Genomic DNA, 27,998 nt, shown 5'->3' on the forward strand with positions numbered 1-27,998 from the left:
ATTGCATTCCTAAGCTAAACAGATATGTGTGTAATTGGTTAAAATGCGCAACACTGTAAAAACGCCTAAACTGAAATACGGTGCAACATGAGCAGATCTTACTTTAATGCCGAAATCGACACTGTCTATTCATATTCACTTTGTTAGCAACAGACATAATAGATTTAATTTGTTTGTGCAGGGGCATTTTTGTCCAATTTAGTGGCATTTTTGCCCCAAGTCCATTCTTACTTACATTGTACGTAGCCTACATCTTCGCTTTGTTGTTTATGATGAGAGAATTCGCAAGAGTCCGGAATTCAGTCAGCGAAAGCGCGCGCACTCAACAAAACTGATGAGTTTAAACGATGACTCATCTGAACGCTTCTGATTGGCCATTGCATTCCTAAGCTCAACAGATATGTGTGTAATTGGTTAAAATGCGCAACACTGTAAAAACGCCTAAACTGAAATACGGTGCAACATGAGCAGATCTTACTTTAATGCCGAAATCGACACTGTCTATTCATATTCACTTTGTTAGCAACAGACATAATAGATTTAATTTGTTTGTGGGGCATTTTTGCCCCAAGTCCCTGTGGCCAGCTCCGCCTATGTTTATAGCATACAGGCAGTGGCAATAAATATGATGCCCAATATAATGGAAATAAACAGGTTAGTTGCAATTTTAACAATATTGTTTAGAATTCTGGTATGTGGATAAGACAAACCAACAATTAAACAAACGCCAATCCACTGGATTTTCTTAATCCATTGCATTTGCACTGTTGTTTTAAAAGTCACTTCCTCTCGAATTATGTACATTGATGTGTTGTGAAGTCAAAAAGCTCTATAATTTATTTTTTATTTATTTATTTGATTTGATCATGCTCTGATGTTTTGAGGCTTAAGTGTGAGTGTCTTGTTGTAAATTGACTGTTTATGCTATTGTGATGTATTCATGTTTTGTTTTTAATAAAAATGATGCAAAGTAATACTTTAAACACAGGAAAAACCTATGAAATGAGTAATAATTATAATAAAATTTGATTGATTAATTGATTGATTGATTGTAGAAATTATTTCCTAATAGTTCCTAGCAAGTTTTGCAGTCAAAAAGTTATTCCAAATCAGCTGGAGACATAGCAAAAATGGCGACATCTGCTCAAAAACAGTATGTGGTTTATTTAATTCACTCATATGTTTAATTAAGCGTGATATTGTTATGAACTAATATGATTTAAATCTTTCAAAATTGCAAAGTTGAATGATTCATCCAATAAATTAAGACAGGACATGTCCTGCCTAACAGGAAGGATACATAGGCAATTCATTATTTATATTCTAAAATATTTCATATCCCATTCACAGCTCTCTAAATAATCACATTATGATCATATGTGTAATTTGTTAATTTGCGATGCTTGTTTTTAAATATTTTTAGTCTGCAACTGTCATCTTTTCAAGACTATAACATGAAAAAAAAAACACTGACCATCTGCTGACGTCATCTGTGGGTTTTTATTATGAATTTTTTTAACAGATTATTTCTTCAGACGGTTTTCAATAACAATCAAGCCATATAATCCATGTCATTGTGTCTATAAGTATAGTTAATTGTCCCAATGGTAACCATTGTAATAATATAGCTTATTAATGCAAATTTATCCATTCTTAATATCACACTGCAACAACAACAGGCCTTTATTTACTGACAGGTTTCCACTGTACACTAACACAGACAGAGAAATAGTCACGGGGAAAAGAGAGGAGGAGTGCGAGCTGGAAGGAGGAAGGGGGTGGCACAGTTGTACATTCAGAAACCAAAAAAGCAGTGGCAGTATCTAAAGAGTGTACGGATAGAGAAAGGATGGGGGAGAAAAGAGAGAGGGAGGATGATGGCGGAGGTGAAAGTGTTCTAGGCATAACATTAATGTGCCTTTCTGTTCCACTGTGAATCAGATATTAACAAGTTTTTAAATTACATAATTGAACACACAAATAAATAGACATTCATCAAGCCAATCATTATCGCTCTTATTACTAATACTATTATTGTCATTATCACTGTATATTACCAAGAGATATTAGAAAAAAATACCTAGCCTATCTGAAAGTGCAAAGACTGAAAATGAACGAAAATAATGGAACAACAAAAAATGATAATAATAGTAGTCATTTGTATTTACATACATTTAAGTACAATCAAAACTGCCCAGGTTGAGCTAACATTCTGATACAGCAGAGGGCATTGCACTGTACTGTGTTTTTCATGAGGTTGTGAGAAGAGGTGCACAGAAGTTTTGTGTCTGTATGTGTGTGTGTGTGTGTGTGTGTGTGCATTGTGATGCTTAAAAGAAAGCACTTGCATACCTAGCTGTAGTCCATCACTATTACGAAACACCTTTACTGACTAGTCCTCTATATCTGTACATGTGAATTTGCTCAAGGAATGTATCAAGAGACAGATTGTGCAGAGGAAATACAGCTTCTGAAGTTGTTTTGTACTCGGTCTACTGGGCACTAGACATTATATTAATTACAAAAGGCTGTAATTTGAAACATTCAGAGTCAATTAGCTGATATGAGTTGACAATTATGTTCGATACAGTGTTGTGAGCACATCAATTGGAAAGGTTGTAGGATGAATGAACATATAATTGTGCCATTAATAAATATTGGGATCTGGGTTGAGAGTGGCAAAGAGGGAATGCGTTGTGCATTGTGGGAGCGTACATTCCAGAGAGAAGCATTGCATTCACAGAGGCTGATATCCTATAATTGTGTCACTGGTGTGTTAGACAATATTCATTTTCTTTGATGGTGCATCTGTGTGTGTGTGTGGTTGTATATTCCAGTATTTTAAATGAGTGGGTGGTGTTTTAGTATGTGGGTGTGGTTAATTGGCTCAGTAGCGTCTGGGGGCGGAGTCTCTTCCCTCCTTCTTGATGATGATTCGTTGGTCATCACTGGTATCATCTGGTGAATCCACAACTTCTTCCTCGTCGTCACACTCTCCTTCCATATCTGTTGCAATTCCCATGTGGTTCTCATATGTCTGAGAGAGAAAATAACAAGAAAGATGTGTATAAGATACCACACACATTAGTATGAATGCTGATACACAACCATTCAAAAGTTTGGGGTCAGTAGGATTATTTATTTTTTAAATAATTTAATACTTTAATTCAGCAAGGGTGCATTAAATTGATCAAAAGTGACACTAAAGACATTATAATGCTACTAAAAATTTCTATTTCAAATAAACGCTGTTCTTTTGAATTTTTTATTCATCAAAGATTCCTGGAAAAAATGTATCAGACAGCACAACTTTACTCAACACTAATAATAAGAAGAAATGAGCACCAAATCAACATGTTAGAATGACTTCTGAGGGATCATGTGACACTGAAGACTGGAATAATGTCTGCTGAAAATGTATCATTGCCAACACAGGAATATATTACATTTTAAAATATATTCAAATAGAAAACAGTTATTTAAAATGGTAATAATATTTCACATTGTGTTTTGGATCAAACAAATGCTGCCTTGGTGAGCATTAGAGACTTTTCAAAAACATTGAGAAAATTACAGACCCCAAACTTTTGAACAGTAGTATCTACTTTAGTATTTATACCTCCATTGGATTCACAATGATGTTGAGGGCCGAATCGTCCCATTGGCTACTGCCCTCTTTGCCTCCACCTCTTGCTCCTTCACTACGGCGGTGGATGGAACGGATGCGGAAGACACCAAGAATCACCATGACAACCAAGAAACCCACGCACACCATGATGATGACAGTTGCGGCTCCTGGAACAACTGTACGCATGAGGAGAGAGAAACATCATGTTTATTCTTTATATTTCATAATTTTTTAATACTGACCTTAGTTTTACATTTATTTTGCCTATGAGATGAAAAATTAGATATACTGATAAATATTTGTGTTTCTATATGTCAAACATGTACCTGAGTTGCGGTGTGGGTTAGGGAGTGTGTGTCCACTCAGTTCTCCAGTGTGATGGGATGGGTGGAGGAACTGCTGCTGAGATGCCAGCAGGTGAGACGGATGGTACAGACTGTCCAGAGAGTGCAGGAAGTTCACCTGAGCAAGTGTAGGAGAAAACCAGACAAAGACAGTGAGAGTGTGTGTTCATTAAGAGTCTGGACTTTCAGTGGTATTCTTGGTCAGGAGGTGTGTGTGTACTGGGATAGTGTGCTGAAGGATCCACATCAGTGTCCTGTGTTCAGTGGTGTTCATTACCTCCAGCGTGAGCTCGTTGCTGGTGTACCGGCCGTTCATTTCTGAGCACGACAGACGGAACCTTCTTTCAAAACGAGCAGAGCCCTTTGCTAAGCGATAGCGAATGGAGCGCAACACATCTTCATACACAGAGATAGACTCCGCTCCTGAAAGAGAGAAAAGGAAGGAACAAGGTGTTGTTGTTTTTCTATTTTTAGAATGATTTCTGAAGGATCATATGACACTGAAGATTGGAGTAACGACTGAAAATTCAGTTTTGACACCACAGGAATAAATCACATTTTTAAATATATTCAAATATAAAATGATTATTTTCACTGTATTTTTTATTCTATTTTCTACTGTATTTTCGTTCAAATAAATACAGCATTGGTGAGCATAAGTGACTTTTCCCAAAAACATTAGAAAATCTTACTGATTCCTGTACATCATTTGCATTGACAGCCCCAAAACATATCTAGACACTAAATTAACACTTAAACATGTATAAACACGTTTTACATTGTTTAATAAAATATTAAACCAAGTGACATTTATTTTGAAGACGTACAGCACAAAACACTATTCATACAAAACATTTTACAATAACTTAATATTTCAATTTCTAAAACAACTTTATTACCAGTGAAGGCAATATAAGCCATTAAGTTAATATGAAAAAACTTACCAGTGATGGCAATGTAGGCCGTTGTGTTGATGATGTCCAGTCCCCTCTCTTTTAATGCCTCCATGTCGACCAGAAGCTCCTCCCTTTCTGGGTTCAGCTCCTCCCCCAAGGGCTGGACTTCACACCCATCCAGAGTATGAGCCACAGCATCTGACATCAGTGCTAATAAAGAGACAGAAAAAGACTGAATAATTCTCTACCCTTTGGCCATAACACTGAAGTGAGAGGAGAGCAAAGGTCTGTCTGCTGCATTGCACAAGCCTAAAGTCACAGATAACAGAGACAGTACAGGTTAACCTGGGGGCGAATAAGTAATTCCATTGCTTGTTTTGCTCTCACTATCTATCGACAGACGATGCTTGCATACTAACTTGCAAATATTTGACAATGCATTGACCTGGACTTCTTTATTAGAAAGTCTTTCCATGCTGCATCGCCTCTGGACAAAACCAAAACAAGCTCTAAGACTGCAGATCTTTTGTTCATAGTTATTCATCAAGTCGAGCCTCTGGGCTATTACAGGGTCTGATGTGTAGATCATTTTCCAAGAATAAATGAATAGAATCCATTTTGATAAAAAAGCCCTTATAGAGGTCATCCATCAAGCGGTGGGTTCACAGATTACTGTTTTAGGTGAGATGTTCAAAACGTACCCCCTCCTTCCATGCCCTGAGCAGCTGTGTTCACAGCATGAGACAAGGAGCAGACGATACGGAGCTCAGGAAACAATGGAACCCCTTGAGGGCCCTCAAATTCAGCGGCTGGCCGGGCCAGGTGGGGTCCCACCCCAGAGAGAGAGATCTGAGGGGCGTCAGGCTGGAGCACGACCAGGTAACCCTCCAGCTGTATGAGAGAGAGACAGCTCTCTTCACTGAAACACCTACAGAAGGACAAAGAGACCTATGATGATTTAAAGAGAATAACTAGATATTTGAGAATTTGATATTTTGCTGAAATGTTTTATGATTATAGTGTGTTAAAATGAACACATTTAATAATGCTTTAGGTCAACTGGTCTTTCACAATTATGTAATATTTTTATTTAAGGTGGGTAAAATTTTTAATGTTTTTGAAAGAAGTCTCTTATGCTCACCAAGTTTGCAAATACAGTAAAACAGTAACATTGTGAAATATTATTGCAATTTAAAACAACTCTTTCTATTTTAATAAGTTTAAAAATGTGACTTATTCCTGTGATGGCAAAGCTGAATTTTTAGCAGCCAGTCTTTAGTGTTGCAAGATCTTTTAGAAATCATTCTACTATGCTGATTTGCTGGTCAAGAAACAGTTCTTATCATTATCAATGTTGAAAACAGTTGTGATGGTTAATATTTTGAAAACAGTGATACATTTTTCCAGAAGTCTTTGATGAATAGAATGTTCAAAAGAAAATCATTTATATGAAATAGAGCTCATTATAAAAATAAAATGACTGTCACCTTTGATCAATTTAATGCATCCTTGCTGATTAAAAATATTAATTTATTTTAGTTTCAGTTTTTAGTTAACTGACCCCAAACTTTTAAATTATATATGAATAATTGTGATTAATTTGATGAATTAATCAGAATATTATATTCATGTTACTGTTTGCAACTTTGCATAAATATGTGCCCATATGTTTATGTGATTATGCCAATAAATCTGTGAGCAGCTGGTTAAATTAATCTAAATTGTTAAATTGTTGATACTACAGCTGGTCACCACAACCCATTGACCTAATATCTGGTAACAGTAAAGTAAATCCCTAATATCTACATGCTTGCCAAAAAAGGGAGTTATCAACAAAAAATGTATTTAGTGAAATTATGACATTTTTACAGATTTTCTTTACTCTGCACTTATCAGTCGATTGTTTAATCTCCTTTTCAGTTTGCTTTCAGTGAAAACCTTTTCTCTCTCTCTTTTTTTTTTTTGGCAATATCTATGGACAATATCTTGTTACTTGGGTAGTTGAAACTAACCTACTGTTGATCACTGCAGTAAATTCATTTTCTGAAAAAATGACTAAATTCATAAGACTTTAGATATGCTGGGTAAGTTGAAATGCTGTAGAAAGATCATTATTTTGGTGTGTGGATGCTTGTCTACCTGAGAGAGGTGGTCAGTTTGAGTGGCCGGACACCAGGTGTGGCAAATCGTAGAGAGTTCCTGTATGTCACCTGCTGAACAGCACGGTTGAAGCTTTCAATGTCGTCTCCCTCTAACACCAGCACTGACTGGCTAGGGTTCACATGGACCTGAGGAAGGGATGTTCCATGTGACTTAAACTCTATTGACAGAATACTACAGAAAATAATTTTGCATCTCAGTTAGACAAAAAACAAAGCAGATCCTTTATAGTAGTGCACTAAAAAATTCATGCCTTTATATGGGCTATATTATGGGTAAATATATAATTACACTTTAAGTACCTTCATGCCTGAGCCCAAAGTCTCAAGGTCTCCGAAATCAAGGCCCTCTCGACAAGCATACAGACACTCCACCACACTGTGGGGCTCCACATTTCCTGGACGCACAGTCACTCCTGACAAAAGCCCTTTGTAACCACTGACAAACTTCCCTATGGGCCAAAATGAGAAGATATATAAAAATATGAATCAATACAGACTCTTTTAAGAACATTAAACACATACCGGCACTTAAACAAGCATCTCTATTGATCCCAGATAGCTTGTGAATAACACATACCTGCACATCCTCATCCACACACACACATGATGTGCACCTCACCTGTGTCTTTACTCTCTGGCATGGTGTTGTTCACAATGTCTTTCGGTTTCTCTTCTGGCTCTACAGGAAGAAAAAGATTGAAAAGTGAAAGGGAACTGATAAAAGCTGTATTTATTCATTTATATATTCATTTATAAATTCATTTACATATATTCATGCATAGTTCATGTAAAAATTGAAAGCACCGGCATTCTTTCACTCATCTACATGTCATTTGAAAACTACACTAACATTTAAAATTGTCTTATGCTCACCAAGGCCACTTTTATTAGATCAAAAATACAGCAAAAACAGTAATATTCAGATTATATTACTACAATTCAAAATCTTCCCTATTTTAAGATATGTTCAAATGTAATTTATTCCTGAGATGGCAAAGCTGAATTTTCAGCAGCCATTACTCCAGTCTTCAGTGTCACATGATCCTTCAGAAATCATTCTTATATGCTGACTTGGTGCTCACAAATCATTTCTTATTATTATCAATGTTGAAAATGGTTGTGCTCCTAAATATTTCTGTGGAAACCATTAACACATTTTTTTCAGGATTCTTTGATTAATAGCAAGTTCAAAATAACAGTATTTATTTGAAATAGAAATATTTTGTAGCATTATAAATGTCTTCATTGTCACATTTGATCATTTTAATGCATCTTTGCTAAATTAAAGTATTAAAATCTTACTGACTCCCAAACCTTTGAATGGTATAGTGTGTTCTGTTATTTTTTTATTGGAGAAAAAAAGCACTATACAAGGTAACTTCTGAAGTTATACGATATAAAGTCAAATTCAGTCAATATTTGCGTTGCAGTCAATATTTGGTATGCAATTTTGGCATCAATGCGCCATTTGTTTTTTAGAATGCTGGCTAGATCCAAGCTTTTGGTGGAGGTGAAGATTATCAGAGTACAGTTACTTAAATTTTTATTGTTTCAAAAAACTTCTAAGCTTCTACTTCTATAGTGCTTTTATGGTGTTTTTGTCTTTTATGTAGTCCCTCGTCACAATGAAATGGTGTTATATGGCAAAAACTGTGTAACATTAACAAATTCCACAAAAAAATAACAACATACAGTTTGAAATGACATGAGGGTGAGTAAATAATGGCATAGTTGTCATTATTTGATCTATTACTCTGCCCAGTGTCAAAACATCAATCTAGGAGGTGATTAACACAGACTAGGTGACCCAGTTAGCACAGCAGGAGTCGGAAAGCTTGGGCATCATTCTAACACACACACACTAAACGAGTGCCACAATGTGTAAGAACGATTCTGTTTAGTTGAATAATACATGAGTCTATTAATAGCTGAAACACACATAGTCTGGGGAAAGAACATGACTACAGATTTCTGCTCCACCTACTGCTGATATCGTCACACCAGCCTCTAAGCTTTATCACAGATGACTAATTGTAAAATTACCCCAGCAGGCTCCGATGACCAGCCGCTGTTGTGGTGCCGGGTTGGGGATGGCTCCGTTGTCGTGGATGAGTGCGGGGTCAAAGGTCACGCCATCCACGTAGAGTGTGACAGAGGGGAACTGCACACTAAGGGACAGGTGATGCCACTCGCTGTCACACACCTGTCAGAGTCAGAGGTCAAAGTTCAGCTAAGCTCCACAACAACGTGTACACATACAGATGTATTGCATTTCACAACAAGATGTATCAAACCTTTCCTGTTACGGACTGAGTGTGACAGGATTAAAGTAACCAAGATCTGCTGTCACAGTTGGTTTACCTGTTCCAGTTTCCAAAGGAATTTGACGGGTCTTGTGGCGGACACATCAGGCCAATAGAAGAGAGAGAGACGACAGCCGTGTACCGATAAAGAGTAGTGAGAGTACGAGTCATCTGGAAATGAGACCCCAAAACTGTTTAGTAGAGCAGCTCAAATTTGAGTTCTTAAGCATTGACCATTGACCAGGGATGTCTGGCACTTCGGTACTAAGTTTCATGGTCAAAAATGCTAACCTTGACGAGGTATTGTTGTAAACACATCTGATATTTGTCAAAATATCATATTTGTGCATTAGAAATTTTGTTTATTGAGTATATAGTTTGTTGCTTATTTTATCTAGAAATAATTGAAGACTGTATACCATTGTTTCAATTTCATTTATTATTATTTATATTAATATGTACACTACCATTCAGAAGTTTGGGGTCAGTAAGATATATTAAGATACTTAAAATAAATAATAATTAAATTAATAATAATTAAATTGAACAAAAGTGTCAGTAAAGACATTTATAATGTTACAAAAGTTATATTTCAAATGCATGCATTTCTTTTTAACATTGTATTCATTAAAACAATCCTTAAAAATGTTTCACAGTTCCACAAAAATATTAAGCATTAAGCAATATTATTTTCAATACTGATATTAATAAGACATGTTTCTTGAGCAGCAAATCAGCATATTAAAATTATTTCTGAAGGATCATGTGACCCTGAAGACTGGAGTAATGACTGCTGAAAATTAAGCTTCACACGAATAATCACATTTAAAAATATATTAAAATATAAAATAGCTATTTTAAATTCTAATAATATATTTCACAATATTACTGATTTTACAGTATTTTTGGTCATATAAATGATTCATATAAACTTTGGTGAACATAGGAAACTTCTTTCAAAAATCTTACCAACCCCAAACTTTTGAATGTGTGTAACTTTTTTTACTTTCTTAAATTGAAGAGTGTGGTCAACAACTTTTTTTATATTGAATTTTACTGGCATTGGTATTGAAATGTTACTGAAATTTTAGTATGGTGATAATGCCAGCACAGACTGACCATTCTTTACAGTGCTGCAGATAATAGTCTCCTCCTCTTTACGGGTTCCCCTCGCCTGATTGGCCGGTGGCTGAGTGCTGGCTCCTCCTCTTCGCATCCACAACTGCAGGGTGAAGTGGTCCCCAGATACTGCTGAAGCAACTGAATCAGGTACTACAGCAACATGGGTGGAGCCATTGAAGGAGAAGACCAGAGATGAATCAGAAGATGGTAGAGTCGGCAGCACGGTGGTCCAATTGGTTGCAGGAGATGGAGGTGGAAGGAGGTCGACTTCACCCCTCACAGCACCTGAAAACATTAAAAGCCAACACATTATTGATTAAAAACAGGGCTGGTGTCAGCAAGATCAGCAAGAACTATAGAATTATTGAGTACACCCTAATTTGAAGAGATTTTCATCCTGCAGCTAATCTAAAGAGAATGGAATGATTTGGGACATTTTCCCATCTGCTCTAAAGGAGATAAACAGTTGGGCAACAGAGACCGAAACAGATAAACTCCAAGTCCTCAATTTTCCGTTCACTAATCATCTCTAATCCTAATGAACAAGGATCTGCTATCATCCAATTAAAACCGTAGACAATTTATCAAAGAAATGAAAAATTCAGGAATCAACACCATTAAACAAACGTACCACAGAGTCTGCGCACAGATCGATCTGAGTAGCTGTCCCTGTCACAGCCCTTCCCAATATGACCCGTTTGAAGCTCAACAGTAGCCTGGATGTTCCAAACCGTCTCCTCGCATGCTTCCAAGTGCAGGTTCGGGAAGAGAGGGATACTGCCAGAACCAGGAGTATACTCGATGCGCTTTGTCCATCCTGTAATTCAAATACATACAAATATAATTACATAAAATAACATGGAATGTAGCATAACATCAGTTTTCAATTTAGATTAATTCCCAGTCAAATTTTTATAAAAAGCAAATGGTAATGTTTTTTTTCATAAGAATAAATCAATACAATTTTATTTAAAAATTTATTTATTTAATAAATAATAATAGAAAATTACAATTTAATAAATAAAATAAAACAACAGTAAATTGTCAAAATAATTACCAATCCAGCCTGGCTTGCAGGAAGGTTTTACTGTGACTATGACCTGAGCATCAGCCTGAGCTCGATTCTTCCCACAGTCAAATGCTGTCACCCAGAAACTGTGGACACGCTGGCGTTTAGAGTCCAGTGGCTCAGTGTTCTTTATGTTCCCTGAATTTGTAAGAGATAGAGAGAAGTTTGTACACTCACCAGCCACTTTATTAGGTATGCATGTTCAACTGCTCATTAATACAAAAATCTAATCAGCCAATAACATGGCATTTAGGCATGTAGACAAAGTCAAGACAATCTGCTTAAAGGGGTCATATGATCTTGCTAAAAAAAACATTATTTTGTGTATTTGGTGTAATGAAACGTGGAACACACAACACTACTATACATTTATTTATTTAACACACATACTTTTTTACATTTCAAATTTGCACATATCATACCTGTACATACATAATTGTATTATATATTGTGTTTTTGCTATTTTGTACATTGTCTATTTTGTATATTTGTATATTATTCTGGGGTGACTCTTAACTTTTATAAAGAATATCTTTTTGGATTTGAGACTTTAGTCTTTGCAACTTTACAGAACTTCATATGACCCCTTTAAGTTCAAACCAAGCATCAGAATGGGGAAGAAAGGTGATTTAAGTGACATTAAACATGGAATGTTTTTTGGTGCCAGAAGGGTTTGTCTGATTATTTCAGAAACTGCTGATCTACTGGAATTTTCACAAACAACTGTCTCTAGGGTTTACAGAGAATGGTCCGAAAAAGAGAAAATGCCCAGTGAGTGGCAGCTCTGTGGGCAAAAATGGGTCTCATTGATGCCAGAGGTCAGAGGAGAATGGCCTGAGTGACTGGTTTGAGCTGAGAGAAAGGCAACAGTAACTCAAATAACCACTCCTACATGAAGTATGCAAAAGAGCATCTCTGAACACACAACTTTGAAGCAGCAGAAGACCACACGTGACGTTAAACACGGCATGGTTGTTGGTGCCAGACAGGTTGCTCTGAGTATTTCAGAAACTGCTGATCTACTGAGTTTTTCACACATCTCTAGGGTTTACAGAGAATGGTCCGAGAAAGAGAAAATACCCAGTGTGTGGCAGCTCTGCGGGCAAAAATGCCTTGTTGATGTCAGAGGTCAGAGGAGAATGGCCAGACTGGTTTGAGCTGAGGGAAAGGCAACAGTAACTCAAATAGCCACTCCTACAAATGAAGTACGGAGAAGAGCATCTATGAACGCACAACATGTCGAACCTTGAAGCAGATAGGCTACAGCAGCAGAAGACCACACCGGGTGATACTCCGGTCAGTTAAGAACAGGAAACTGAGGCTACAATTTGCATGGGCTCACCAACATTGGACAATAGAAGATTGGAAAAAGGTTGCCTGGTCTGATGATTCTTGATTTCTACTGAGACATTAGGAAGGTAGGGCAGAATTTGGCGTAAACATCATGAAAGCATGGATCCATCCTGTCTTTTATCAATGGTTCAGGCTGCAGCTGGTGGTGTAATGGTGTGGGGGATATTTTCTTGCCACACTTTGGGCTTCTTAGTACCAGTTGAGCATCATTTAAATACCACAGCCTACCTGAGTATTGTTGCTGACCATCTCCATCCCTTTATGACCACAATGTACCATCTTGTGATGGCTACTTCCAGCTGGATAACACGCCATGTCACAAAGCTCAAATCATCTCAAACTGGTTTCTTGAACATGACAGTTGTGTTCACTTTACTCAAATGGCCTCCACAGTCACTGGATCTCAATCCAGTAGAGCACCTTTGGGATGTGGTGAAACGGGAGATTCGCATCATGGATGTGCAGTCGACAAATCTGCAGCAACTGCGTGATGCTATGATGTCAACTTGGACCAAATTCTCTGAGGAGAGTTTCGTTTCCATCATCTTGCTGAATCTATGCCATGATTAAAGTAGAATTAAAGCAGTCCTGAACTGAGTCCAACCCAGTAATAACAAGGTCTACCTAATAAAGTGTCTAGTAAGTACTGTGTGTGTGTGTGTATATATATATATATGTATACACACACACACACACACACACACAGAATGTTTTCATCAAAAAAATGGAAAACTTTTTATGTGTTTTGACCATTCATTTTCACAACAAAATGTGTTGTAGCGGCTGGAAAATGCTAACTTTTTAAATTGGGTTTCAAAGTGCAAGTTTTTGAATGGATATTGTTATCGACAAAATATGAAAACACTAATTTGTGAAAATGGTGACATCACATGTATTCGTATTACATGTTCATTCTATAGGTACAGTATGCGAGTAAGCGCATATTGTTAGTAATTGTGTCGACACCTGCTGGCCTGGCATGCATAATATAGTGCTTAGTTGTTTTCACAGATCTGTGTGAACAGGGATTATTTTGACAACAAGATAACATTTTTGTTTTTCAAAAATGCAAAGGAAAAACTTTTCAAGTTTTTAGTACATTGTTGTCGTGTAAACGAACTACACCTTTGGGATGTGGTGATACGGGAGATTCGCATCATGGATGTGCAGTCAACAAATCTGCAGCAACTGCGTGATGCTATCATGTCAACATGGACCAAAATCTCTGAGGATGTTTTCAGCACCTTGCTGAATCTATGCTACGAAACGTTAAGGTGGTTCTGAAGAGAAAATGTGGTCTAACCCGGTACTAGCAAGGTCTGCCTAATAAAGAGGCCGGTGGGTGTATATCGGGCTAAATAAGTACAGAGAATGCTAAAAAAAATTTAAAGCCAGAAGCTTTGGTCAAACAGTCTCAGACTATAAATAATAAAGCAGATTTAATACTATCAGGGACACTGAGAATATGATAAAGAAACCAAAAGCAGCTCAAAATGAGAAATGCGAGAAAAAACAAACAAAGCAATGAAAGATGACAGGGACGGGTGAAGGCCAACAGTGGACTGAAGGAGAGAGAGAGAGAGTAAAAGAACGATATTGAAGTGGCACAATAAATAAAAGGATATTCACACCACGGTGTCTGGTTCAGCCTGACCCAAATTACGAAAGCAAACCACACACACTACAGCAGAAAAATCTGCAAAGTCATGGCTAAAAAGAGGACCTCTCTCCCTTGTTTGGCTTGCTCATTGTATCTTTCTCCCTGGTTTTGGTTGCTTTCCGTTGGCCAGTTCCTTCTTTATCAGCATTTGACATGTTACAAAACGTTGGCTATTGATCGCTTCCCCCTCAGTCTGTCAATGTGTGCTCTGATCTGCATTGAATGTTCAGGAATGGTGACTATCCCTCCATCTCACTGCAGCAACTGGGCTGTTCAGAGAGTTGCCCTAAAAGCCAGCTTAACATTGACATGCCGCCTCATTTTTGAATTATATGCAACAATTATAATGATTAAATTGATGATCTTCACAAGAATTCTTATAATATTATATATTACAACAACACTATTATGGGGGTGAATGTAACAGTAGTTTTGGGCCATTTTAAAACCCTACAAATATATTATATTAATTCACTGTCTTAAATAAAAGCATATCTCAAAGTAATAATATCATCACTGTAATAATATTATACTTTTAATATTGCTGAAAGGTTTTCACATTTATATGGGGACTTACATTATAATTATTTGAATTAAGAGATAGTTCACCCAAAAATGAAAATTCTGTCATCATTTAGTCATTCTGCAGATCACAAAAGAATATATTTTGAAGAATGTTGGCATCAAAACAGAACATTGACTTCCACTGTATGAAAAAAATCTTCTTTTATGTTCCACAGAAGAAAGAAAGTCATACAGGTTTGGAAAGACATGGAGGTAAATTATACGGATTTTTCAAACCTTTAAATCCTTTTAATAAAATAGGTTGCTAGCTGAATAAAAAACATCCTTGAGCTACATGCTTTAGTGGAATAATGTTCATTATGTGCTTTAAAGATGAAATTTTTCAATTCACATTCAATTCGTACAGTTTTTCATTTCATAACTACAGTTAAATTCCAACCTTACAGTCTTGATCAGATCTTTTATGGAAGCTGCTGGCAATAGGGTGAACCTTTCAATCATGTTAAATTTTAATCATCAACCTGGAGATTAAATAGTAAAAGAAATAATTTGAATTCAAAGGTTCAATCAAAAATCTAGAACAATGCTGAACATAAAAAACCTTAGTAAATTTTTATTTAAATAAATCTTTAAACTGAAATTTAATCTTCTATTTAATCTTCAATGTACACGTATTAAATATTACATATTAAAATCGCAATTTTATCAGTGCTGGCAGTTGTAGTTCTCACCATCGTTGTCAATGGTGAAAGGGACGTTTGGCGTGATGATGTCATAGAAGCAGATCTGGCTGTACTGAGGTGAGCAGTCGGCATCAATGGCTTCCACCCGCACAATACGATCAAACAGACGACCCTCGGACACCGATGCCTCATACCGACGCTCCACAAAGACAGGAGAGAACTCGTTCACATCGTTTACACGAACGTGCACAGTGGCCCTGGGAACAGTGGGTTAAGAGTGTAAGAATGCAACGGGTGTTGCATAAATTCGCAGAAACCCGATTTTTAGGAAAATTCCACCTGAATAGAAGAAATCTCTTACTTGTGAGACTTCTTGCTGTTGGTCCCGTCAGGGCCTTCACCGCAGTCATACGCCTGAATGGTGAAGCTGTGCTCCTTCTGGCTTTCACAGTCCAGAGGCTCCTTGGAGCGAACCAGACCTTCTCCAGTAGAGCGATCCAACACCACTGCCTCAAACTGTGCCGAGCCAGAACCACCTGGTCCGTTATGAACCCGAAACCCACAGATCTCCCCTGAAAAGAGAATAATACATCTGCATTGACTACATTTGAATAAAATATATTTTGTGTGTGACAACCTTTGTACAAATCCTAATTTAAAGTGCCATTTACTACACAAGTAAAAAAAATAAATATATATGTGAAATGATGTAAAAAGGGCTGCTGAGTGCTCTTCTGGAAGTAAACACTTGTCTGCGTTCAGGAAATGCTGTCACACATGACACGGCACTGTGAATGTAAACTCAGCCTGCAGAGGGGTAGGTCTGTCAGCCGTAATCCCTGTGTAATTTGTGTAAACATAACATGTAATTACCGTAGTACTAAACTAGCTGCTAGAAGCTCCAAAGCTGCCCCCTCCCCTTCAAAATAACCCTTACACCAAACCCTTGACTAGACCCTGTCAGTTGGAAATACACTAGTAATATTAAATGCATAATTCGTTTTTCCTTTTCACACTTGAGGCATAAGAGGTTATATTTACTATATTTACTGACTAAAGGTCACATTTATCGCTGTTCAGCGAATTTTCACCAGTCATTTCAATAGGAATCCATGCAATCAGGAATTTAGAATTTAGCATCAGGGTGAAAAATTTCACCGAGCAGATTTCACAGCGGTTTCCAGTTGGTCACGTGATTCACTGCGTTAACCAACAGAAAGCTGCTTTGTTTGAAAGTGATTTCTGTGTGAGCTGTACTTCATACACTACTGATCATAGACAATAATCCTGAACACAACACAGCATGACTGCAATGCATAAAGGTGAAAACTGGAAATACCCTACTATTAAATCCACAATTAGTCCTTTAGTTCCTTTTCACACTTGAAGTGTAAAGGGTTATATTTACCGACCAAGACGCAGTTGTTTGGCGAATTTTCACTGGCAAAATTCAAGCATTTCAATAGGAATCCATGCAAATGATAATTTCAAGTGAGGGCGAAAGATTTCCCCATACATGGTTTCAAGTTTGCCATGCTTCATACATAACTACACTATTGACAATAGACAATATACCTAAATTTTATAATCGCACCTAAATTTGCTTATTCACCATAGCATGACTATAAATATGTGGTCACATTAACTCAATTTCAGAGAAATTTTGCAGACAAATAAGATCATTTGTCTACAGACCTTAATCAGGGTAGCACCATAATTTAATTTTTTATGAGTCTATGAGGGATAGGAGTACAGTGCGTTCAATGGATTTTACTGTTATTTAACAAACCAAGGAGCTTTCTGTTGGTCAACGCAGCAAATTAGCATGACCACCTGAACCTGATGAGAAATCTGGGGAAATCTTTAGTCCTCACACGAAATTCCTAATTGAGTGTATTCCTATTGAAAGACTGATATTGAAATGGTTAATGTGACTGCACCTCAACACGTAAAGGTGCGACATTATCAGCATCTTTACCCGCATAGTGCAGCGGTGCGTCTTTATCCAGGGCAAACAGAGGTGGGTTGAGGAGGACAGTGTTGTCGTTTTCCATGACGATCCCTTGGTACTCTGTTTCGATCCATGGCTTGTGTTTATTGGCTGAGAAAGAACAATCACAAAAGCAAGGGACAGGCGTGAGAGCTACAAGAACAATCTTTGATTCAGAACAAACAGCTTTTTTTTTTGACAAGGCTATTTATAACACGCCATTATGAAGGTGAGTGAGCAGAGGTTCAAAGACGAACACAAGCAGTCCAAGCCGAAGGAATTTGCAACAGATAAAAAAATCATGCTAAAATACGCTAGTGGCAGATGGTGCAATGGTTCGGCCAGCTGTACGTATGCATAACACTTGCACATTAAGTTACAAACATACCCATATGGGGATCGACCGAAACTGTGTGATGGACACACAAAACATAAACACACACACAGCAAGCCACACCTCGCTGCTTTGCAGAATAATTAGGTGTAAAGATGTTTGGCCTGATTGCACACCAAGAGGTATATTGCACCTATCGCTCAAATACAGACAGACAGCTTCTCTTAAAATGAAAGAAAGACCAAACCGTGCAAACCTACATTAAACACCCTAAAAAAATGAGAAATCTTCAACAATAAGGCTGGCCCACTGGCCCGGGGTCTTTCTGGCAAGTGCTGTATTGCCACTGAAAATGTTACATTCATTAATTTACATTCAATTTATATGCCTTGCAACTTAAACATTTGGTTTTCTGTGATGTATTTTTGCTGCAAATTCTGTTGCTTTGTCACTAAGATAATGTTATCTAGCTGGCTAACATAGAGGAGGCTTTGTCAAATTTGTAAAACATTATTATAGTCTTAAGAACATAAGTATGTGTTGGAAACTGCAAACCAATCATATTGTGATTTGTATGCCATGTGTTTTCCAGTGTGTTTTATTTATGGAGTTACATTAAAGCTGTTTAATTTCAAGAAAATTTGTTCAAAAGTTTGGGGTCAGTAAAAAAAAAAAGCTTTTATTCAGCACGTAGCCTACACATTAAAAATCTTACCGACCTCATACATTTGAATGGAACTGTATATTTATATGTTAAATATCAGTATGAGTGTTAAAAACATCAATTTAATGAACAATTTATATTTTAAAAATATATAAATATTTCTAGCAAATATGTATTGCTAAAAAATAAAAATCAATCATTCTTTTGCTGTGGTGCCAGTAGAAATGTTGGAAAGGCAAGTAAAAATCGTAACAACTTTATTACTGAGCCCTGCTTCATAAAAATGACTTAAAACTCTGGTCATATGATATTATACTAGTACTAGAGAGTGTGCTGACCACTAACTCAATGCACCAATCAATTTAATGTGTGGCTACATGCTGACCACCTCCTTCTCATATTTCAAGTCAGTCTGTCTTTTTTTGCCATTTATCTACCTATCCCTCTCTCTCCCACCCACCCACGCCCGCGTTCCTCCCTCTCATCCCTCACTCAGCCATATAACATTAATCTGAGCATCAGACCACTGGATTACTCCTCGGATTACGGAGTGAGAGACAACGCTGTGCATCTCACTCCATTTATCACACGTGCCACTTTCACACACTGACCAGAGCATTTTGAACGACTCTGTCAACAGCTGTGACAGAGGATAGACAGAAAGAGCAATGCATGTCTGTGATCACATACGGAGAAACGTTAGCCGTAAATTAAGAAATATCGCATCTCCGGTTTCCCACGTGTCTAAAAATAGCAGAGACGAGAATAGATAAGCTTTCACCCTTTTCTTCAAGGACAAGAGTCGACCTCTCACTCCCCCTTTTCTTTCTCACAGATATCCTACAGCATAAATATCAGCATCCTTTCTGTCCTTCGCCAAATTTTGCTCTCCACCCAGTTAGTCTGTCATTAGCTTTCATCTATTCGTTCTTATCTTCCTGCGTGTGATTCCATCCTTTCACATATTTACATTTACATTTACATTTTGTCATTTAGCAGACGCTTTTATCCAAAGCGACTTACAAATGAGGACAATAAAAGCAGTCAAAACTAACAAAAGAGCAACAATATATAAGTGCAAATGACAAGTCTCAGTTAGCCTAACGCAGTACACGTAGCAAGGTGTATATATATATATATATATACATACATACATATTATACACACACACACACACATATACACACAAACAAAGAAAAACAAGTAGATAGAATAGAAAAAATAGAAAGTTAGTGTTTGTTTTTTGTTGTTGTTGTTTTTTTTTTAAAATAAAGAACAAAAAAATGAAAAAGATAAATATAGATAAAGTAGAATTATAATAGAATAGAAAGTGTTAGTGTTAGAGGGTCAAATAAAGGTGGTAGGTACATATCTTCATCATGTTGTCTCTTCCCATGTCACCTTGAGATGTGGCCTACCTTTTGTGATCTCTACAAAATCTGCTGTTGTCATTCATACAGGAGGCATATATTTAATAACTGATTTCATAATTAACACCCATAACATACAGCACAATGAATTGAGCTTCTGGTTTAAATTAACTGAATGTGCCAGAGCTGCGAACAGAAATGTTAATACACTCATTCACACTTAATCATCAACACAATGCTCAATATCAACATTCAAAAGGATGGAGGAGACTGACCTTTGTTGCCATGGGCAACCGAAGTCAAGCAAAAGAGGAGAAAGGAGAGAAAACTCATTCTGGCCATCTAAGGGAGGAAGGAGGGGAAGGGCAGAGGGAAATAACATGCATTAACCTAATATGAAGCAGTTTAAGATAGAGGACAGAGGAGAAACAGATAAGCACAGAGACAGAGACAGACATAGCCTATTTCCTTGCCTGCATTTCCTTAAACGTAAACATTAAGACAAATACTCCGCTCTAGGTAAATGTGAATATTATATGTAATACCCTTGACATCATTTTCGTGGCCTAGTATGGCCGAGGACGTCTGGCTCACATTTCAGATACAGTATGTCGGCTATTATATATCCCGTATTTACTCACTCAATAAAACCTTACTTCAACACTCAATAAAACCTTCGTATTCAGCGAACTGAGTGCGCGTGAAATTGAGAAGTCCGCGCATCCTCGCTCACACGCGCATGCAGGTGTATCCTCGCGGATATCACAGGCAGGTTTGTTAACACACAGAATATCAAACGTGATTCAAGACGCTTGACCTCGAATAACATCGGATCTGAAAAGATTCATAAAGGCTATATGTCATTTACTTACATTAGTATTTTTATATGAAGATTAAAATCGTCCAACTTGGATGACATACAGATGCGTGATATAACCTACTGGTGTTTACAACGCGTTATTAAAATGACCGGTGTTAAATGTGTTATAGCTCACTCATAGATCTCACACATATACGCGACAAACATGAATCGATTTTTAAGCCTGTGACGTTAAATAGATTCCAAAATCACCATATCATAACATTTACAAGCAGTTTAGATAGCATAACACCTGTGTTAAGCGCAAGAATTGAATTAGAAATATTATGTTGGGATCAAATGTAGCCTACGTTACCGTGAGGTGTGAGATGGTACCCCGCTCAGTCTCCTCTAAGCATCCGTCACACACTCACACCTATGACAGCCTGATGCCCGCCGACACACCGAACGCAACGGGTGGAGCGCTGGGGCCTCCGGTGCCTCCCGAAATGATTCGAACTACGAAAAGGAGCGAAACTGGAATTTGAAGATTAGATACGAAGAAACCAATGCCCCCGTTTTCGGTGGATGCCGTGTGAGAAAAAAAAGAGACGGGGTGGTATCTCCTCCCTCTCGCAGTTTCTTAACCCGCCCACACTGCGTCTCTGTCGCTCTCAGGTCTCACCCCCGGTGAAACGCAAATTTACAAATCCTACTGCGGCGAAGGCTTGTTTGTTAATATTCATTAACCAACCCTCCGCCATTGGAAGGTTCGGACGTACCTAATTAATATTCATTAGCCAGCCAGTGTCTATTGGAGGGCAGTAGCGTAATAGCATAAAGAATGGATAATATGCAACAACCAAATCGTTACTACAAGAAGCTACCATATTAACATAACCTGCTTAATATTAATGAGCTAAGCAGTGCTCATAGTATTTGTTCCGTCGGATTAGCGATCCCTAAATCAGCGAGATGGCTGTCTGTGTGATACATCTGGCTTGGAGGGAAGCATCTGGAAGCTGGTGTATACTCCTACTCGTCGTCAAACCCACACATTTATTTCCCACTTGGAGATTATAATGAATGTCATTTGTGAATGCGCTTGAACTCCTCACTAACACAATCTGTGCTTCAGCTCTAGGGCCCAGACTGCAAGATGACGTCATATCGGCCCCCACAGCAGACAGATATAAAACCTTGACACCACAATTCAAAAACACCAGAACACACTTGAGCAGACTTTGTTCAAATCCAGCATTTTTAATGAATATTACAAAAACGACTTTATTTAAAAGTAATTTTCTCTCTCACTCACTTTTTTTGTACATTTGGTAGCAGTAAGGCAGAAATAGTTGTTTCTCAAAAACAATTTTTACATCAATAATATTTGCAACCACATGTATAAATATTATAAAACAACTCTGATGCTACAGTGAGCCTCTGCTCCCTTGGATTGAATCTGGGGGCAGGTTTTAGCCCTCACTGAAGAGTGATGTATATTTGTGCCAAGGATCTTCAATATGTCATGTCATACAAAACAGATATGAAGGCAAATATGCGTAAGAATTACTGAGAGCAGATCGCAAAGAAAAAACGATCCTGGTGTGCGATGAGAAATACACACTGACACTTTTTAAGGATTTTACACAGCATAACACAGCAGTTTTTAATAGTGCCATTAGTGTGCACAGATTAGTTGATTGCTCACTAAATTACTTGTTAAAATTTAAATACTCTGCTCTTAATAATACTGACACAAATTTACCATCATATTCATGATTCTGGTAAGTAGTGTTAATGTTACTGTGGTTTCTGTTTTGCTTGTGCTCACACACTGGACTAAAAGATTTGCTGGAGAAAATGGAGTGAACAGGAAAAGGTCAGATGGATAGATAGATAGACAGTGTTAAATGGAGTGAGAGGATGAGATGACAGAATGATGATCCTTTTTATTAAAGTGTCGAAAATGCTATAAAAAATTTAGTTACCATAAAACCCGTTCCTAAAAAAGAAGAATCCCCATCAGATGATGTCTGATCACAAGAAAGAAGGAAGAAGAAGAAAAAAAAACGTTTATAAAAATGAAAAACATTCATTTACAATGACAGGCGATGCTGTGTCACCATTCACTCTTTTGTTTGTTTCACATTTCATTGTCTTTTTAAGGGTAAGTGAGGTTGAAATATTCCTAGCAAAGGAAAATAAAACACATCTCATTTGTTTCCATCAGCCAAAAGCCAGTTCTCTGACGAGACAGGAAACAGGAAATGAGATCATTACTGAGTAATGAGTGCAATGGTATGAGCAGATACAGTATAACTATTTTGAGTCACCAAACATCAGTAAATCTTATTTAACAAATAATGAACCTTAGAAAAGCTTGTATTTCTCCAGCTTTCAACCTTTTTCATTATAGTCCACCACAACTCCCAAAGAATGAGAAAAACTTTCCATCGGACTAACATTTGTACACATACATCAGTGCTTGATGTAAATAGTAATATATTACTAAAGGCCTTAAAATTTGTCCTCTTCAGGTGCTCTTTAAAAGTCACAGTTCACTTCAGTCAAACTTAGACAGCTGCAAACAAACCTGTGTAAGAAAAAGAGGGGGAAAAAAGGCTGATCATTTTACATCTTCACACAGTCACATCTAAAGCACTTTCAGTAAGAGATTGCTAAAGAATCTGTTTCGTCGATTATTCAAAAAACACTTGGATGACAGGAAAAATCTCAAATTAAAAGTAAATGTGGTGCAAACAAATAAACAGACATTCTACAAAGACCTGGATGAATGAAACACTGCGGCAGTGCCAGTGAAAAGCTTTGTGAGACAGAGGGATGATACATTTTTCCTGCTGGAATTAAATGGCTTATGGTCACACTGATCCTAACTGAATCATCAGCCATGATCTAATGAAGTATGATTATGCTGCTTATAAGTCCTCCTGGGAAAATACATGTTCAAAAGCTGTAATCAAGATGTGGGTTGTGGGTTCAAGTGATTTGCATCAGAATGAAAAAAAAAAAAACACATGGCAACTGCATCTCTCTTTGCCACTTCCAGGAGTTTTTTTTTTGTGCTAGTGGAATTAAAGAAAGATGTGCATTATATACACAATTTTCTCGCACTTTTAGATATTTACCTTTATCTTAACTTTAACCAAACTACACAAAATAATTACAAACTTAACTGTATTTATCATTAGGTTCTGCTCAAAACATCATGTGTCAGGTAAGATCAAAATTCAATAATACTTGCAAGGTTTGAAAGAACAGTGTGTTGATTTTTTCATGCTTTTGTTTAAATTTTTAAAATTTATGACTTCTTTTTTTTGCACATGCAGTAACATAGATAAAGTGACATACATTACCGTTCAAAAGTTTGGGGTCATTTATAATTTATAATCAATCTCAAATGAATGCTTTTTATTCATCGAGGAATCCTGAAAAAAAAAACTATCATGGTTTTCACAAAAATATTACGCAGCACAACTGTTTTCAACATTACTAATAATAAGAAGAAATGTTTCTTGAACACCAAATCATCATGTTAGAATGATTTCTGTGATCTTTAAGATTGGATCACACGAAATGATAATCATAAATATAAACAGGCCAAAGAATATTTTGAGTTTCCAACTGGTAATTAAGACGTTGTGAAGGTGCTTATAAGAGTACTGAATATGACCTCAAGGCAGCTTTAGATTCCACTGCTGCCGAGAACACAGGAAAGAATAGATACGACACACTCACAGACAGGTGGCACAAACAGTAGAGTTTAGAAAAGACAGCTGCTAAATTTACCATTTTAATTAATCCTCCTTTTTCTCACTGCCTCTTTTTCGAGGCACGAACACCTTGCGGAGGTATGGCAGGACGAGAAAGGCAATGAAGAAAAATATGTGTCCACAGAAAAAAAACTATCATGGTTTTCACAAAAATATTACGCAGCACAACTGTTTTCAACATTACTAATAATAAGAAGAAATGTTTCTTGAACACCAAATCATCATGTTAGAATGATTTCTGTGATCTTTAAGATTGGATCACACGAAATGATAATCATAAATATAAACAGGCCAAAGAATATTTTGAGTTTCCAACTGGTAATTAAGACGTTGTGAAGGTGCTTATAAGAGTACTGAATATGACCTCAAGGCAGCTTTAGATTCCACTGCTGCCGAGAACACAGGAAAGAATAGATACGACACACTCACAGACAGGTGGCACAAACAGTAGAGTTTAGAAAAGACAGCTGCTAAATTTACCATTTTAATTAATCCTCCTTTTTCTCACTGCCTCTTTTTCGAGGCACGAACACCTTGCGGAGGTATGGCAGGACAAGAAAGGCAAAGAAGAAAAATATGTGTCCACAGAAATATATCGAGGAGTAAACCTGGAAAACAAAAACGTTCAAAATGTAAATGACACTAGCAACACTTTACAATATGGATGGATACAGGAGGTAAGGATCATGGACATCCCACATCCGGCATCAGATTCATGACTAACGGACCCCTGAGGAGTAAGTACACACCTTGAGCCACTTGTCGTAAGTGAAGAGGCAGAATGGCACCAGAGGGTATCCCATAAATAGCCAGTGAATTAACTGCTGTACTACATATACAAATGGATACAGATGACTCTGAGCGATAGATGCCAGCAAAGGACTGTCCCGCACCAGTGACTGAGCCTGCAAAAATATTTACAAAAGAGTTGTATTACTTTTATCTACTTTCTAAAGCCTTTGTCTAATGGCACGTGTCCACTGATGCAGAGGAAATGCTCAATATGCTATTCAAGTTGTATAGATTAACATTACCTTATGCATTAAAAATAAACATGAATTAACAATGGTTCACATTTCCAGGGTTCTCAGAAACGAAAGTCGTCATTGTTGGGTAAACTTCTGTAGTTTTTTTTTTGTGTTCTCATTTGCCTCAATAGCAAATGAAAATCCACGGTAGCGTTTCTATGACTTTTCCCAAAAAATAAATAAATAAATAAACAAATAAATATTGAGAGATTGTATAGTATTTATTTATTATAGATTGTATAGTACATTTATAACAGAAGTAAAATGTAACTTATCATCAACAGTCTGTATAAAGGGTCAATTAACATTAACCTAGATTAATAAATGCTGTTAAAAATGTTGCTTGCTTTGCTCCTTTGTCAAATTCCCTGTATGAGCCTGTCACGCAGTTCCCATAAAAAATCAAGTGAAAACACTTCGCTCCACTCACTCCGCACCGGTGGACACATACTGCACGTAAACATGCACAATGTTTCAATCTCGCCTAGAGTCAGAGTTCCCTGAACAATATTACATTTCTACTTGTTTTCTTTTTCTCCTGAGAAGGTTAATGATCAAGCTGTACCATCAGCATTCATCAAAACAATGTGTTTTGGCTCAGACAGTAACTGTCATTTGTAAACATTCCATTGACTTTCATTTCATGTCTACTGATGTCTCACATTTTCTGACGTGAGCACTATTTGTCATTTTCAAAATAGGACTACAAGGGTGAGATGCTTCCTCACATACTCACAGCTGTCTGCCACCTGTAAGATTGTATTTTACAAGCCAACTACTTGTAACAACTGCAACTGCCATTCTTAAGTACCATACTGTCATTGCCAGCTGAATCTCACCATCTGTTTCCAAATTTGAAAATGCAGTTTAGTATCTCAATCGGTCATGTCAAATGACTGCACCTTTTTATATACACACTGCTGTTCAAAAGTTTGGTTTGATTTTTTGTTTTTTTTTAAGAAGTTAACACTTTTATTCAGAAAGAATGCATTACATTTATCAGCAAAGTGACAGTAAAGACGTGTATACAACGTTATAAAATATTTCCATTTCAAATAAATGCTGTTCTTCTGAACTTTCTATTCAAAGAATCCTGAATAAAAATGCATAATGGTTTCCACGGTAATATTAAGCAGCACAGCTGTTTTCAAAATTGATAAGAAATGTTTCTTAAGCAGAAAATCAGCATATTAGAAGGATTTCTGAAGGATCGTGTGACACTGAAGACTGGAGTAATGATGCTGAAAATTCAGCTTCAAAGCTGGATAACTTATTTTTCAAAGAAATAAATTATATTTCACATATTAAAATAGAAAAGTTATTTTAGATTGTAATAATATTTCACAACATTATTGTTTTTACTGTATCTTTGACAAAATAAATGGAGCCGTGGTGAGCATAAGAGACTTCTTAAGAGACTTTAAAAATCTTTCCAACCCACTTATGAACAGTATTGTGTGTTTGTGTATATATACTCTGTGTAAGCTGTTCAAGATTCATTTAATATTTGATAACCTTACTATTGATCTATAAGGATCCTAGAATGCAGTTTGTTTCGCTCCATCACTTACATAAGAGCAAGACTATTATTTCAAATAATTCTCAGTGAGTTACTAAACTCAGAAACACTGTATCTTCAAAGCTGTAAACTTTCAGATCTGCCTTCAGTTGGCATGAAAGGAAGTGACTCAAAGACTTTAGTCATCTCGATTCTAAACAACTTCAAGCCTCATGTCTGGTAAAGCAATGTTGCCATGGTTACCTGCTTCTCCACATTGACAATGATGAACTCCAAGGAGAAGCAGATGAGGTACCCTGAGTGCAAGCCATGCCAGATCGCCAGGAATAACAATGTGAACATTTGAGATAACAACTTGTTACCCAAAAACTTCAACCTCTTAAACACGTGCCTGTACCGAAGAAGGGGGTGGAAAGAAAAGGGAAATTGAGAGAAAATTCATTGACACAAACATTAAAAAAAATACAATTTTGAAAGACTCTTGATTGCAATAAATGTCACATTTATAAAAGCATGTGCATACCTGGCCACCCAAGCATTTGTGTTGATGTTGAAGGAATTGATGGTGCCTGTGAAGAGGGGTGTGGTCTCAAATAGCCACACCCTCACATTTGCGCAGGCATCCCATTGGTGCTCCCCTTTTTCGTTCTTCCCATTGTAGCCCAGCCCAGAGAGTACACACACACCTTCCTATATATATATATATATATATATATATATATATAAATATATGAGAGAGAGATATGTATTCAGTG

General features: G+C 37.0%; 2 protein-coding genes across 3 annotated transcripts in view; both read right to left on the reverse strand.

Annotated features, from left to right (window-relative positions):
• Nucleotides 1-1,483: 1,483 nt before the first annotated feature.
• LOC107744281 (calsyntenin-3-like) lies at nt 1,484-21,586 on the reverse strand. 2 transcript variants are annotated; one of them, XM_016557832.1, is made up of 19 exons: nt 21,339-21,586; nt 20,379-20,445; nt 17,724-17,846; nt 16,107-16,317; nt 15,794-16,002; nt 11,513-11,662; nt 11,087-11,272; nt 10,453-10,740; nt 9,392-9,504; nt 9,074-9,233; nt 7,650-7,709; nt 7,331-7,479; nt 7,008-7,156; nt 5,570-5,796; nt 4,917-5,078; nt 4,250-4,395; nt 3,955-4,090; nt 3,620-3,804; nt 1,484-3,037 (listed from the first exon to the last, which is right to left on the reverse strand). In XM_016557832.1, the coding sequence occupies exons 2-19, from the start codon at nt 20,443-20,445 to the stop codon at nt 2,888-2,890; spliced, it is 2,871 nt and encodes a 956-aa protein (XP_016413318.1). In that variant the 5' UTR covers nt 21,339-21,586; the 3' UTR covers nt 1,484-2,887. The 2 variants fall into 2 exon arrangements, with proteins under 2 accessions (XP_016413318.1, XP_016413317.1); XM_016557831.1 differs by having other exon boundaries at nt 21,279-21,586.
• A 607-nt stretch (nt 21,587-22,193) lies between these two features.
• The window catches only part of LOC107744283 (lysophospholipid acyltransferase 5-like), a 17,409-nt gene continuing 11,604 nt past the window's right edge, over nt 22,194-27,998 (reverse strand). The window contains exons 9-13 of the mRNA XM_016557833.1: nt 27,767-27,933; nt 27,487-27,634; nt 25,446-25,601; nt 25,177-25,304; nt 22,194-23,498 (exon numbers count right to left, since the gene is read on the reverse strand). Of these exons, the coding sequence (XP_016413319.1) occupies nt 25,185-25,304; nt 25,446-25,601; nt 27,487-27,634; nt 27,767-27,933 (591 nt within the window). The 3' untranslated portion in view covers nt 22,194-23,498; nt 25,177-25,184. The remainder of the gene's footprint in view (nt 23,499-25,176; nt 25,305-25,445; nt 25,602-27,486; nt 27,635-27,766; nt 27,934-27,998) is intronic.

This window comes from Sinocyclocheilus rhinocerous, unplaced genomic scaffold, assembly GCF_001515625.1.
Source record: "Sinocyclocheilus rhinocerous isolate Xijiao unplaced genomic scaffold, SAMN03320098_v1.1 scaffold137, whole genome shotgun sequence".
Lineage (NCBI taxonomy): Eukaryota > Metazoa > Chordata > Actinopteri > Cypriniformes > Cyprinidae > Sinocyclocheilus > Sinocyclocheilus rhinocerous.

Coding starts and splice junctions, on each gene's coding strand:
- LOC107744281 (XM_016557832.1), bottom strand. CDS start 20,445: ATGGCCAGAATGAGTTTTCTCTCCTTTCTCCTCTTTTGCTTGACTTCG. Junction 7,480..7,649: donor GCCAGAGAGTAAAGACACAG/GTGAGGTGCACA, acceptor TTTGGCCCATAG/GGAAGTTTGTCAGTGGTTAC. Junction 5,797..7,007: donor AAACTGACCACCTCTCTCAG/GTAGACAAGCAT, acceptor GTCCTTCTGTAG/GTGTTTCAGTGAAGAGAGCT.